Raw genomic sequence first — 12,104 nt, 5'->3', positions numbered from 1 at the left:
TTGTTTTTAAATATATATAAATAAGTAAAGGACCGCTTGTTTTATTTGTGATAAGAAAATCAACTTATCAAAGTTTTCATTTGGTTTAATAATAAAAAATATGTGTTCACATTTATGCTTTTCTATAGAAGATGGGGAATAAATGGATTAAAAACATGCTTCTATTGATTTGTACAAAGCACGAGAAATAGGAAAAAAGATAAAACAATGTACATTTCAAACTATCAAAAATTTAAATTGCAACAGCTGTGACTCTTACAATGCTGATATTCAGTCACAGTGAAGAGGAAGGTGTGAATAATAAAGCTACATGGAATAAACTCCTTCAAACACCTGTATTTGTTTTTTCTCCCAAAGTCGTTCTATGACGTCATTCCGCCGGCAATTTTTCCAAGTAAGAGGGCGTGGCTTGCTGACGCATTGCGGCTCCCTCCCGGTGTGTACAGAGCAGAAAAATAGAGGAACGGCAGCGCTCGGATGCGTTTTTTTTTTTTTACTTGCGTGTCTGCGCGCGCGCATGGCTTTCTCCGTAGCTAAAGCCGTAGTGGCTCTCTTTCAGTGTGCATGTCGAGCTTCAGCCGAAGCTGAAGCACCCGGTCCGAGCGGCACAAAGATGCGGTGCAACACCTAACTTCTAGCTCATACCATGGTTTGAACACCTTCAAGGCTGTTTTTCCGCTAGTCTCAAAATGACGACGCTGAACTCGAGGTGAGAAGCGCCGTATGCTGGACCGAGGAGTGAGTGCGCACTGGTTTTCCTTTTTTTTTTTTTATCCAAAGGGAAATAAGCCAAAATAATTTTTTTGCTTTTGTTACAATACAATAGTTTTTCGACAGTTTTTATTTTTTTATTTTTTTTTTACGGAGCAATGACGACGGGACAGGATGAAAGTTCAGTCCGCGTGGCACTGAGGTAAGTCTCTGAACGTCTCCATCATTTTCCTAAATGCGTAGCTCTCTTCATTGCCCGGTGCCACCTGTCAGTCATCCCGCGGGCCTAGCAAACATCTGCAGGTCATCAGCAGCGGATGCTGCTCCAGAGACGTCCTTTGCCTCCCATCATTTTATTGCGAGGGAGGCATTTCTTTTAGAGATTGTGGTTTAGGTTGAGATTTTTAGGCTTTATGTGGGATGTGGCAAAACAAAGGAGCACTTTTTCGCTAAGCTCAGGTGCGCACGCACAAGCTCCATCCCCTTGCACTCGGCATCATGCGCTGGGAGGAGTGATGTTTATCTGTTGTAGCGGCTCAGCTTGCAGACACGGTGAGACAAAGAGAATGAGTCCGTTTGTCCAGCAGCCTGGCCTGTCCTGTCCTCAGGGCCGCCCGCAGAGAGACGGATAATCGTTGAAAGAAGAGCTTCACGGTCAGCCACGTTTCAGGAGGAGGGGCGGTGGAGCATTCAGTGCATCTGTCAACTCTACTTTTTGTCTGTGCACTTTCAGTAGAGAATCCAGTGATGGATCGCACTGTTCAGCCTTATTCCAATCAGATCAGACATGCGAGCTTGCTTTGCAAGGAAATGTAGAGATTAGGGAATGATTACATTACAGCGTGCTGTCATGTTGAAAAGAGCCACTCCCATCCATCTGGTAAGGAGGCAGAGATGGACTTGTTAAGGAGAAGCCAGTGTCTCTTTGTTTCTGTTCTGGTCACCATAAAAACGATGCATTGTTGATTTCTTCTTCTCCTTTCTTGTTGTTTTGAATACAGTTTTTGCCATGCTTGCACTTGATGACTTTTCCACCATGTCTGTCTGTACTTGCTCATAAAAGTGCGTCAATATAAAATATTGCTTTGTGGGGAATTTTGTGTTTTCTGAAATTGGGTAAAATCTACTTTAGGATGCTGCTAAAAATATATTGTTTTGTGGTAATTAATCTTTATGTTTTGGACCTTTTCCTTAGTTTTCCTTTTAGAAAGGAAGAGATAGATTAAGAGACTGATTGAGGCCTGCTCCACTAGGCAATAAATCAGTTAATCACATGATGTATTAGGACTAGCTTGATAATTCTCATTTATCGTTTTTTCTTATTTCTCTCTTTCTTTCTACCAAAAGCTGGATGAAAAAAGTCTTCACTCTGGACTCAATTAACTCTTTTTTTGAAGGAAAATTTTGTTTACAGAGTCTTAAGTAATTCATTTTATTTGTTGTTTCTGTTTTGTTGATTTATTTTGCATATTTAAAATGTCTTCCAGTGTTAAATGTTCATTGGAACTTAAAGTTTAATGATCTCTGAGAATGTGTTCTTGCATCATTTGGCCATTACATTGTTATTACTTGAAAATGATCTCAAAACAATAATATTATCCTTTATTGCATTAACTTCTGGGACAATTTATCTTCCAGCAAAATGTGTTTTTGTGACAGGCCTAGATGAAGATAAAGTAAATTGACGTTCTATTGACGAGTTGTTGGCTTCTGTTCAAATCAGAAAAATACACCCCAGAAGAAGTCAGCTATTGGTTGTGCTGTTTTTCTGGTGCAGAAGAAATTACAAAAAAGTCAGGTAAAATGCAACATGACCATTCTGTCTGCAGACATTTTGAAAAGTATCGCACATTTATCGATTTAGTACCATTCATAGAAGTGGCACAAATTGGATTGTTTTGTTTTTTTGAGTGAAAATATTGGAATTGGGCCGTTCAGGCTTCCATGAAAAAGACCAAAAAATAAATAAAAAATACAGCACTAAAAAGCCACTTAAGTTGGACATATTACATTAGGAAGGCTGGTCTTGGTGAGTAAGGGTCCTGCTAGCCCCTGGTTTAAGACCCCAGAGATTCTGCACAGAATAAAAAACCCCCAAACCATTAGCTGCACATATCTGCATCAGGATCGTATGCTGTGCCCTTACAGCAAAACAGACGGTTGTGAAACTCTGAGGCGACATAAAATGGATTTTAGTTGGTGTGTTAGCACACACGAGCATGTTCCAATGGGAGGTGTAGCTGGAGGGAAGGAGGACTTGCTAAACCTGCCTGCTGGGCGCCTACTACAGAACAAACAATAAGTAACTATCATTTCTTTTCTTGGCGGTGATAGGAGCAGCATAGATCAAAGCGAAAGGGAGTAACTTCAGCTTTGTTTATTTGGGTTGGAACTACTTGGTGTGCTGCTGTTGCCAAGCTTATTAACCATGAAGCAACCCACAAGATTTAAAGAAAAATCTCCCTTTAGTCACCTTTTTTGTTCTCCTGTGTCGGGGCTTGTTGATGTCGTCTCTCCTCTTGAGGCAATCAACTTGACGATAATGAAATTAAATAGATCATTAAATCTCTTAAGGCTTAGGTTGCAGGCGTGCTTACATGTAATGGTGGTGAGGCATGCAGCAACTGGTATAAGTGGCTCAGTCTAAGCCTCGGCTTGGAGTTCACAAGCCAACAGCAGAGACAACTGTGGTTTAAAAATCTTGTTAAAAAGAGCTCCAAGATTAGAGCTGATACTGGCTGATACCCACTGACCAGAATGGACTTCATGTGTGTTGACAAGAGACAACAGCTGATGAAAGCTGGGGGTGGGGGGGCTTGAGATTAGGGGCCCCTCAGTTGAGAGGATAAGTGAGGTGCAGATTTGTAAACTGCTTAAAATATGGCAAAACAGCCACAAGTATTCCCAAATATCTGTTTTAAAGTTGTCACAACAATATTGTTTGGAGCATAACAGTTTAAAGTTTTTAACTACTTTACCAAGACCTGCATGTTTTTATCCTGAAAGACCAACCTGGGAGGGTTAAGATTACAAAATAACTTATCTGGGAAAGTACACAGTAGAACCCTAGAAACCAGGCTGAGCTTCAGTGCAGGATGTTTGGATGAGTGTTGGTCACCCATGGCAGCGCCACACAAAACATAAAACCTCCAGACAGACTTAAAGTGTCTCTTGGCCTCTCGCTTTGTTCGCATCCATTGAGCTGAAGCAGTCTGTCAGGAGGTGTCGAGGTGATTCTGTAAATGCATTAAGTGCATCTTTATCAAGATGTTCTGTAAGTTCCTTAAACGTAGCTACCAAGGGCCTCTTGGCTTCTTCTTTGAGGAATTGTTCTCAGGTTTAGTGGGGTACTCCACGAGTTTCTGGGTGTTTTCACACTTAATAGTCCAGTAGACTTGGTTCTATTGGGGCCTAAAATTGCTACATTTATTATATTTTGAGCTGCTGTGGTTTCTGAACACATTGTGTCAAATGATCCAAACCCTTTGAAAAAATCCTATTCTCCTCCTCACCTCCGGTGGCGCTGAGAACCACTGAAGGAAATGAATACCAGTTCGAATACCAAGTGGACCGGAGACCACTCCAAAAGCAGAAAGCGGACTATACCACAGAGCACTCTGGGTAAATACAAGCAAAACAAACATGCTTTTCTAACACTAACAAGAGAAATGGCTCATGATCTTTTACCAAAGAAGAAAGAGAAATCTTACAAACCCTAAAATCTGATGCCACTTCATTTTTGTTTACATTTAGTGAAGCAGTAAGTTGTGCTCTGCGTCTTCTTCTGGTGTTTTTGAGTTGTTTTCTTCAGTGGTTCTTGGTGCAGCGCCGCCACAGGCGAAGAGGTGAACTGGTTTTTCCAAAAGGTTTGATTCATTTCACTCTCTGAACCACACCAGCTTGAAAACAAACAAATGCTGCAAATTTGGCCCCAAATCAAACCAAATCTACAAGACTATCAGGTGAGAAACAATCCTTAAACTTCTTTTTGCTTTTTTCTCCAAACTATCTGCTGTTTTTACTTGTTCATAAATGGTTTTTAAGAAACCTCTCATGGCTTTGCAGAACAGGTGGATTTTCACTGACATTAAATTAGACACAGGTAAACTCTATTAGGTAACATCTGAAGGCAATTGCTTACCCTGAACTTCATTTATAGGGTGGGAGATTAAAAGGAGCTCAATGGGGAAAACCCTCCCCAGATTTTTGCGCCACCTTTTCCAAATTCCTCTTCTCAGTTATGCACCACTTTTCATTCTATCACATGAAACAGACCCTGTGAAGTTTGTGTTTTTAATGCAACAACATGAAAAAGTTCAATGGGTATGAATGCTTTTCCAAGTCACTGTACCTCGTACTAATGTTCATAACTTTTTAAATACATCAACTGGATTTTGCTGCATTGCATTACAAAGATAATATGCAAATTGTGTTTTACATGAGTGATGTATAGAAATGTGTCCCTGGTAAGTTCTTGGATTTGACCCACATGATGGATAGAAAAGGACATGTCAGTTTATAGAAGGAAACCACTAAAAGGCTGTCTTGGCATGCATGTGGAGGCTGCTTGGTGTTAAAATGCAGCTATTTGTGGCCGTCTGCATACTATTTGTGACCTGTTTTCATACTTGGTGATGGATATGAAGTTGCATCCATGTCTTATTTGTGGCAACAGGTCCAGATTTAAGCCTCATCCACTTTAGCTGAACCTTTAACTGGATAGGTGTCGGCATCAAGCAGCTGGAGATTACAGGGGGAAAACAAATATCGTAGAAAATGACTATAATAAGAGGAAATGCGTAACACTGAAGTAATATAAACCTAACATGAGAGGAAACAACATATTTTGAAGGGTGTGGTGTACATAAAGCTGCTCTGTAATTACATCCAATTCATTGAGCATGAGCTGTTTTCTTAAGTGCCGCACAATTTAGAAGGAGGAGGATGTGTGAAAGCTTTTTTTTTTTTTTGTCAAACCAATGTCAACATGTGGGGATCCCACAGCTGTAGGCTCCCTGCAATGGGGCAGATGCAAACAGGCAGAAATGTGCTGACTCTTTAGGTAGTGATATAGATAACTGAGGTCCTCCAGCAATGCTGCAGCCAGTCGGGAGTCTATTTTGAGGCGAGTTGACTTTAAGTGTAGGCTATGGTTAGCATCATAGAAGGGAAGAGCCGGTCATCGTGACCAAACACTGTAAATGTTTGAGGGTTGCACTCAAATTACTGTCTTACGAGGCGACTTGAGACCATAAAACAGGCTAAATGTTCTGCTGAAGAACAAGCTTTGAGTACAATCACAGGTAAAATGGAGAGCTCACGTCCCTCTTCCAAAGAATTGAAAAGAGAAAGTAGTAGTGAAGTTCACGAACAATTTGATTCTTTTAAACAGCTATTTACCATGAACTATAGGACTCGAATCTCAATGAGTGAAACTTCCTGTGTTTTTGCGGTGAAAATTGTTTTAATATCTGAACTTTGACTACTTGTTTAGTTTCCAAATACCTCACTGTGTCAGACGGTGTTGCACCTAACCCGAATGTGTGAATTAAACAATGCTAAAGCAAAGTTGCAAATGAACTCTTCCCACCTGCTGGCGTCATGTGGCAGCTGTCTGAATCTCCATATTTATGAGGCGGTAGTTATTTTCCAGGGGAGTGTGAACAGTTGACATGTCTGTTGTTATATCTTGTGTTAATTGGCCACCTGCTGAACGAAGAAATATCAGATATTAAACAGTCCACTTAGTGCCTAACTAACTAACTCCACTCTTTTTAGCTATCCTGGTACCTTCTGTCTCTTCTAGCTCAGAAACAGCAGATAGCTGATGTTGCTCTTTCCCACTCAAAACCCACAGAGACATGCACACGCTGTGTTTTCGAGGCTGGCCTTTGTGTCGCTGGCCTGTAGTTGACACAGAGATGTGTGTTGTGTCAACAGGACGTGGTTCAGTGACGAGGCAATCTGGGTCTGAGGTTGGTTGAAATCCTCCCTACATCTGCGTATAAAAAGCTACACACCTCTTCCTGCCTTAAAGCAAACATTATTCATGGAAAGGCAGGCAAACAACCCCACAGTAATAATTTTATGTTTTCATATAAAGTCAAGATAATGTTTCTTTAGTACAAAAGCAGTAATGATGTTTGAAACACTTATGTTATGGCATATTGGGGCCAAAAAAAGAAGTACATTTATGGCAAAAAGTTTACGTTTGCTAGAAAAACCTCAGAAATTGTGAGATTCATCTCTAAAAAATTTTTTTGGGACTTTTCAATCTCAGAAGTGTTGTTTCAGAAAATACCTGAGATTAATCTCAAATGTTCTTTGGTGGAAATGCACTCATTATTATTATTATTATTATTATTATTATTATTATTATTATTATTATTATTATTATTATTATTATTATTATTATTATTATTATTATTATTATTATTATTATTATTATTATTATTATTATTATTATTATTATTATTATTTACAAAGGTTTGAATATTCCTTCATACACATATGCCAGACAGCTAGAGCAAGCATGTCATGATCCTGTCTTGTTTTTATCTCTATCTCTGTTCCCCCACACTGATTTTAGGATTCTGTGTCTGCCTGTGGGATTCATAATAATGGTGTGAACGGCCATCATAATTACAATTCTACATTTTGGACATGAGCACATAAATGTATTTAATAAACCTACATAGTTTAATAATGGAACTCCATTAAATATGTTAACAGAGTTATTTGCCAGGTCTGTGATTAATCACAATTAGTTGCTTTTTAATCTAAAACTTACAAAAAATTTTTTTTTTGCTGCAAATTATTAACACTAAATATGACCTCAACAACAAAGATTCTTTCATTTGTCGTTTAGGTTATTCAACCATCAGATTGGTGCAAAGTGTCATTATACCCATTCAGTTTTATACTTGAAGACCTTTGGTGATGGTCTTCATTTTTCCTAACTCTAACCAATACTAGTCTACTCCTGACCCTAACACTAAAACTTAATTCACATCTTACCTCTAAACGTTACCTTTGACCCAAAGCAATGAGTCCATCATATTAAGACCAGTTTTTGGTCTTAATATGATGGAACTAATGTGACACTGAACATTTAATGGTGTGTTCACACCAAACGCGTTTTGAGCGCATCTGGTTCACATTCAAAGTTCATGTGGAGGAACGTCGAGGGCCGTTGTGGCGCGTTTCGAGCGTCTAGCGGCCGTTCGGATCGTTTGATGCGTCGAGTGCTCCACATACACTTTAAATGTAAACCAGACTCACCTGACGCTCAAAAGGTGTTTGGTGTGAATGCACGATTAGAATGTTCAGTTTCTATGGTAACGATGACATCAGCAGTGATGACATCACTCCTTGATGCATCAAAGGAATCTGTGTTTTGAGTGCAGCACACAGACTGTTTTTGGTAACACTTTATTTGACGAGTTGTGAATAAGACTGTCATGACTCCGTCATAAACATGACATAACACCTGTCATGAACATGAATACGTCTTCATGAATATTTATGACTGTTGTCATAAAGTGTCATTCAGTAAATCATGACACTTTTAATACAAAAATGACATCATTCAAAATGTCTTTGTTATGACAACTTGACATTAACCAAGAAATCATGATCTGACATAAATTTGTTTTAAAAGTATTACTGATTAAACTTTAAAAATGATGTAGCTTTATGTTATTAAAGCTAACGTTTTAAAAAATGTTTTATAAAATTTTTATAAAATTTTTTAACCTCTTTGTGATAAAGTTCCTGCCCTATTTTATAAATGTGTATAATTATATTTAAAACTCCGTGTGGTGGCAACCTCATCCGCCCCTCTGTGATTTTTGCCACACGCCCGTTAGGCAGGAGGAAGCCCAGGCTGGGAGTCACCAAGTTAGATGATCTAATTGTAACTAAACCCGTCTCATAATAGGCCCAAGAGTTTGGTTTCCAATTTCCACTCCTGAAAAGGATGCATCAGTCATAGCACACTGGTGTGTCCATATGAAGTGGATCAACAAGTCAAGAAAAGGAAGCTTTAAAAATAACCACTTGGAATCATTTAATGTTATTGTGGTCAGTAAGAAGGCAAATTTACTAATTTACTGTGCAGTATATGCACTCAATACTTAGTCAAGGTTCCTTTTCACATGAATTCATCAGTGCAGTGTGGCATGGATATTAGCCTGCAGCTCATGTGCATCATTAGCTCTGGTGATGCACATGTGTCTCAGCTTCCTCTTGGCTGCATAAATTATCTGTTGGGTTATGCTAGTTTACTGGGGTACTAAGAAACGGTAATGCTCTGCTCTATAAATAAGGCATTATTAGCATTTTCTTCTTTGCAACATTTTAAACTTTTGTTCAAAACTTGCATGTCAATTGAATAGAAACAGCTATTGAACCTGGAAACTTCCCTAAGCACCTTGCATTCTGTGCCTTTCCACTGTGGGACCTCGACTCCCAAGTGAAATGCAACATTTCTGTAAAGTAGAGTTTTGAACCACTGAGTACCTGTAGTCCATGTTCCCTATAACTGGGACCCATCTGACCCTGGCATTTTTCATATCTAACTTTGAACAACCGCCTGCAAACGCCTCCTATTGGCCAAGCTTTCCCTCCCTGCTTATTAATGGGCGGTCAGATCCCTGACCTCTGACCTACAGGAACTAGTGAAATAGTTATCAGCATGCTGCAGCATTTCAGGTCGCCCCCATTGTGTTTTTAAAAGGTCATTTCCCTTTAAGTCCTCAAAACTGTGGAACTGCTGTGAATTTGAGGCATATTAGAGGAAAACGAACAAAGTGAGGTCAGGATGGCGTCGGCCTTCATGAACCTGTCATGCAGATTAAACAAGTCCCTGTGACCTGGCAGAGTTCTGGGTGTCTGGCCTGTTTTTGTAAGCTCTGCCCTTCTGTAAAATATGTGGTGATTTTGTTCCATCTTATCCTGCTGCACTGGTAAGCACTTCAACATGAGGTCATGTTATTAAAGCAAAAGGTACTTTAATACACATTCTGTCCAGTAATAAGGAATCACTGCTGTCAGATAACGTTCAGTGGAAAATGGCTTAACTGCAATTCATTTGTAGAAATTGAATTTAGATGCTTTTCTTTTTTTAACAGAGATTCCGCAACTTTTCCAAATTAATTTTAGAAAAAAAAAAATTATTAAACTTTAAAAGAAATGTCAGTTTCTGGATCAAATGTAAAATTCCCATCAACATTCCCATTAGTGGATTTACTGGAAGGTTTTCAATCATTTTCATTTTACAGATTTTTTTGTATTTTTTAACGTTTGATTTACCTCCTAGCTCCTAAAATTGGACTTTTTATTGCTCTCTTAATGGTTTTGTCTGAAGGGGACAGTCAGTTTCCTGGTGGTAAATACAGCTTTACTGTAATCTAAAAATAATAAAACATAGTTATTTTTGGTCCATTTCAAAATTATGATATTTAACACAACTACTAATTCAGTTTGCAATGCATTTTTGGATCATAAAATAGTAGAGATACATCCATCCATCCATGCATCTTCTTCTGCTTATCCGGAGTTGGGTCGTTGGGGTAGCAGCTTCAGAAGGGAGGCCCAGACTAGAGATACATGTATCTAAAAATTTGGGTTCATATTAATTTTGCTGTGATGAGCAATATCATATATTTACCAATATTATAAACATTTCCCCTGCCCTTTGAACACTATGTTGGGAGGAAAAACTAACCACACCACCAAAATACTTCAATTAAATTTCCTCAAATTTTGTGCTGTCACTGTTATGATCACATTACCATACAAATACCACATGATCAACCCCTTCTTGCTCCAAGAAGCCATACACAAACAGTAATAAGATGGAAGTAAATATCAGTTATTGATATTGGCACATTTTTACTTATCAAACTGATACTGTTATTATGCTAAAAATGACCAACATAGGTCAATTATGATGTTAATGCTGATATATCTTGCATCTCTATTAAGGGTGCACCAATTTATCAGCCAGGTGAGTTATCAGTGTTGATTTCCTTAATTTTGGGAGATCAGTGATCCGCCGGTTTTTACATGTGAAGCCGATCTTATCCACCAATCTTATCTAGCTTGGCAAAGGACTAAGACCACTGCCCTCTTTTGCCCTCCGGTGAGAAAGATTTGATTGACATGCCGGCCCACCAAGTTTTTGTCTGCATGTTTACAATTAACAATAGTTACCCCACTGTTGCCAAATGTACAACTTTCTTGCCATATTGAAACCAAAAAAATTGGTGTCGGTCAAAATCGGAATCAGCAAGTTAAGCTTTTTAAAAGATCTATAATTGGTGATTGACCAGAAAATGGCAATTGGTGCACCACTGATCTCTATACAATAGGAGTATACTTGCAAAGTGGAATATACCTGATTTTATTTTTATTTAATTTTTTACTAATACGTGTTTAATGCGCTGTTTTTTTTAGATGTGATTGTTTGAAATCTAGTGGAACAGGGTTATGCAATACATCTGAGACATAACATCTTTCTCCTCCACTCACACTCCTGCTAATGATGATGCAGCAGCCTCTTGACTGTCTAGTTTTCCCGTCTGTGCTTGGATTTTACATACATGCATACATTTTCTCCTTTAAGAAAAAAATATATCCTTATATCTCACAGATGAATAATTTTGCTTGTGTTTTGAGCCTCATGTTGTCTGATCTGTTGGGTCAGCAGCATCTCTTCAGCCTGATTGGTGGCAGGATGCTGACTGCTTTCCTCTCCCTGATACTCTTCCCCTTGGCATCTCCTAGACAGCCAGAGCAGCATTATATCCTGCTGGGATCGGATTAACACTTTAATTCAGTCCTTCTGTTATGGGTTGTCATGGCAACCTTCCTCTTTTGTGTCACACACCGAGTAAATGCACTCCGGACACACAGACATGCAGGGTGATTATGACTTCATGAATCTTTTGGCAGGAAGGGAGTTAGTTTGATTCAGCCAGAGCTTTCCTGTTCTAATGTTTTTTTATGTTTTTGCTCATTTCTGTTTGTGTGCCAGCTTGTCATCTGAGCTCTTTGTCCACTGTGGTGGTCCTGCTGTCTGCACAGACAAAGCACCAAAGCCAATGTGTTTTTACCTGGCATTTGCCATGCATTTTTGTTGCATTGAATCGACAGATTTCTGTCCCCTTTGACTCAAAGACCCAACCCATTGTTTCAGTAGTAGCAGAAATGGAGCTACAGCTGAAGTCAGTGATATATATATATATATATATATATATATATATATATATATAATTTTATTTATTTATTTTTTTTTCCTGCAAAAGTATTGGCTGTACTAGATAAGTTGTGTGGTCAGCAGGAATCAGCTCTGCTCTGTTTCTGTAATGTCTGCAGAAATAATACCTGGT

The 12,104-nt window shown here is 38.8% G+C and overlaps 1 protein-coding gene across 6 annotated transcripts in view; it reads left to right on the top strand.

Annotated features, from left to right (window-relative positions):
- Positions 1 to 444: 444 nt before the first annotated feature.
- kif21a (kinesin family member 21A) overlaps positions 445 to 12,104 on the top strand; it is a 51,287-nt gene continuing 39,627 nt past the window's right edge. For 3 of the 6 annotated variants that reach the window (XM_044124342.1, XM_044124343.1, XM_044124337.1), the window contains exon 1: positions 445 to 913. In XM_044124342.1, coding sequence (XP_043980277.1) covers positions 870 to 913 — 44 coding nt within the window. In that variant the 5' untranslated portion in view covers positions 445 to 869. The remainder of the gene's footprint in view (positions 914 to 12,104) is intronic. The other 3 variants (XM_044124339.1, XM_044124338.1, XM_044124340.1) reach the window with 1 other exon arrangement.

The sequence above is a fragment of the Gambusia affinis genome, linkage group LG08 (genome assembly GCF_019740435.1).
Source record: "Gambusia affinis linkage group LG08, SWU_Gaff_1.0, whole genome shotgun sequence".
NCBI lineage: Eukaryota > Metazoa > Chordata > Actinopteri > Cyprinodontiformes > Poeciliidae > Gambusia > Gambusia affinis.
The sequence above is the reverse complement of the archived record's forward strand: the minus strand, read 5'-3'. Positions and strand labels throughout refer to the sequence as shown.